The following is a 2991-nucleotide window of genomic DNA, read 5'->3' on the forward strand; positions in this document are numbered from 1 at the left end:
GTCTCACATCGCCGGGGTCAGCATGAGAATGGGCTGGGACACCCAGCAGCACCCCCGTGAGGGACTGGTGTGAGTGGGGTCCATCCCCTGAGACCAGCACCCCACTTGCCCCATGGCCTTGTGACGGCTGAGCGTCCTCCAGGGCCACTGTGGCCTTTTCCTCATCAAAATGGCTCCTGTGAACACCACAGCGGGAACAAGGGGCACCCCACAGACATCACTTGAGGGGTGTTCCCGCCATCACCTGGGGTGAAGGAGCTGGTGAGGCCCATGGGCGAGGGTCTGGCATGGGCCCCTGGCAGCTCCTGTGGGGCTGGAGGCCGGGTTTGCATCCACCAAGTGCAAAGGGACAGTGTGGGGGAAACCCCATGGGCCCCACATCACACCCGCAGGCCCTCAGCCCTCTGCTCTTTGGAGTCACTTGTTGGCTCTGCCCATCCATCACCTTCTGCAGGGGTGAGATCTGCGCCAAAGGCTTGAAGCACTTCGAATCTTTACTGCTGAGATCCGGGCAGCGCTGGCCAATGCCCCAGGTGATGTGCATGGAGTCTGTGGGGACCTGTTGCATGGGGAGCAGCTCTGGGCACCCCAACCCATTGTCCTTATGGCTGCTGCTGGTACTGGCCCTCAGTGGCAGTGAAGAAGTCCTCCAGCACGCTCTTCATGTACTCAAAGGTGGGACGTTCCTCGGGCTTCTCCTTCCAGCACTGCATCATCAGTTCATACAGCTCCTGTGGGCAGTTGTCCGGCTGCGGCATGCGGTAACCACGCTCCAGGTTCTGTATCACCTCAGGATTGGTCATCCCTGCGAGGAAAGGCACATGACAATGAGTTTGGGTCACCCCGATGTTGCAGGTAGCACCCTACGCTTGCAAATCCCATGGGAAAGCTTCCTTCCCCCTCTGCTGCCACCGAAACCCGCCGTGGCTGGCCACGTGCATCGGGAAGTGGTTGAAACCATTGCGGGCTGGCAGGGAAGGGAGCCAGATGGGGCGGCTGGGAGCGTGCGTGCGTGCAGAAGTGCATGAACACTCTCTTGGGTGTGCGCTTGCGTTGAGTGCGCGTGTGAGCCCTTCTGCTGCACAGCTGCTGGGAAATCCTGACCTGGATACGGGATCCGGCCATAGGTGACGATCTCCGTGAGCAGGATGCCAAAGGACCAGACATCCGACTTGATTGTGAAGGTCCCGTAATTAATAGCCTCTGGCGCCGTCCACTTAATGGGGAATTTAGCCCCTGAAAAACAGCAGGAGGCAAGGAAATAAAACGTTATGGCTGAGCTGGAAATGTCCCTCTCTGTTTAGCTGGATGTGACAACCCTGAGGCAGCCTCTGTGCCTGCTGTATGCCCGGGGACAAGCTGGGTTTGGTGGCAGCCAGCTCCCCCAGATGCCTGCTGCTTGGCCAGCTACAGAGCCCCCAGGCGGGCCAGCAGCCCTATTCCTGCAGTAGACACCAGGCAGGGCTGTCACCCCACCAAAAGCAGGGTTAGGTGGGTATGCAGGGACTCCGCAGCCCCTCTTCGGCTGGGGGGAGAGAGATGGACGTGAGAGAAGGGTCTCTGCACCCGCCTGCTCCCCTCTCCTGTGGCCACATGCAGTCCTGTAGCTCCTGGGGCACCTCAGGGACCCCAAAAAGAGGCTGGGGTGGGTGAGTAGGGGTTTTCCCTCTCCTGTAGCCCTGAGCTGTGCGGACAGACCCTCGCGAGCCGTGTACTCATTGTCCTCGATGAGCCGGGCCAGCCCAAAGTCGGCAATTTTGCAGCACAGGGCATCTGACACGAGGATGTTGGCAGCCCGCAGGTCGCGGTGGATATAGTTCTTGGCCTCAATGAAGGCCATGCCCTCGGCGATCTGCGGGGTGGAGCGATTGCAATTAATCACCACCAGCACGACAGAACCCTCTCCACCACCAGCCCCACGGCTCAGTCCTCCCCTCACCTGTGCTGCCATGTCCAGCAGTTTGTTGATGCTGAGCTTGATGCCTTCTGAGGTCTTGAGGAAGTCCACAAGGCTGCCTGCAATGAAGGTGATGGGTCTCAGCAGCAAGCTCCCAGCCAGTGGGAGAGCCGTGATGCAAGGACAGAGTGGGGAGGTGAAGGGTGCCAAAAGCAGCTTGAGATCCATAAGCCAGCACCAACCGCTGGATGGGAACAGCTAGAAGCCAAAAGACCACGGCTCTTCACAGCATCTGGGTGCTCTCACCCTTCTCCATGTACTCTGTGATGATGTAGATGGGCTCCTTTGTCACCACGGCGTAGAGCCGCACCAGCCGTGGGTGCTGCAGGTTCTTCATGAGGTTGGCCTCTGCCAGGAATGCACTGGGTGACATGCTGCCCTGCTTCAGGTTTTTGATGGCCACCTTAGTGTGGCCATTGTAGAAGCCTGCAGAGAAATGGGGCAGAGGGTGATGGGGGAGAGGGACCTGTCACCAGGCACTACTGGGGGATGTGTGGCAGGGAAGGAGGCAAGTGTGAGGGCTACTCTGATGATCTAGAGCTTCCCAACCCAAAACTGCCCAAGCAAGAGATGTTGGAGGAGGCAAAGGTTGGTTGAAGGCAGGCAAAAGACCCTTGTGCCCTGGAGGGCTGTTGCTGCAGGACCAGAAGACTTTTGGTGATGATCACAGCTCTGTGCTTGCCACCTCCTGGGCAATAATCTGTAACTGCATTTTAACCCACCAGGCAGATACTTTTACATGTGGCTTCCAAGCTCCAGGAGCAAAGGAAGCTGTTGGTTACTAGGCTTTGAACAGGGAGGCTGGGGGAGCCGGGCAGCAATGCTGAAACCTGTCCTGTCCCAAACCATCCCGTCCCATCCTATCCCATCCCAGCCAGCACCCATGGGAGCAAAGGCAGGGAATCACCCCAGTGTCACCAACTCACCCATCCAGACTTCTCCGAACTGCCCTGCTCCCAGCTTCTCCACCAGCTTCAGCGACTCCCGCGGCACCTCCCACTCATCCTGCCACCACGGCTTCTGTGGCCGCTGGG

General features: G+C 58.9%; 1 protein-coding gene across 1 annotated transcript in view; it reads right to left on the minus strand.

The window, feature by feature from the left end:
* Nucleotides 1–602: 602 nt before the first annotated feature.
* LCK (LCK proto-oncogene, Src family tyrosine kinase) overlaps nt 603–2991 on the minus strand; it is a 3912-nt gene continuing 1523 nt past the window's right edge. The window contains exons 8-13 of the mRNA XM_010009577.1: nt 2884–2986; nt 2204–2383; nt 1940–2016; nt 1699–1852; nt 1105–1236; nt 603–805 (exon numbers count right to left, since the gene is read on the minus strand). Coding sequence (XP_010007879.1) covers nt 603–805; nt 1105–1236; nt 1699–1852; nt 1940–2016; nt 2204–2383; nt 2884–2986 — 849 coding nt within the window. The remainder of the gene's footprint in view (nt 806–1104; nt 1237–1698; nt 1853–1939; nt 2017–2203; nt 2384–2883; nt 2987–2991) is intronic.

The sequence above is a fragment of the Nestor notabilis genome, unplaced genomic scaffold (assembly GCF_000696875.1).
Source record: "Nestor notabilis isolate BGI_N333 unplaced genomic scaffold, ASM69687v1 scaffold21792, whole genome shotgun sequence".
NCBI lineage: Eukaryota > Metazoa > Chordata > Aves > Psittaciformes > Psittacidae > Nestor > Nestor notabilis.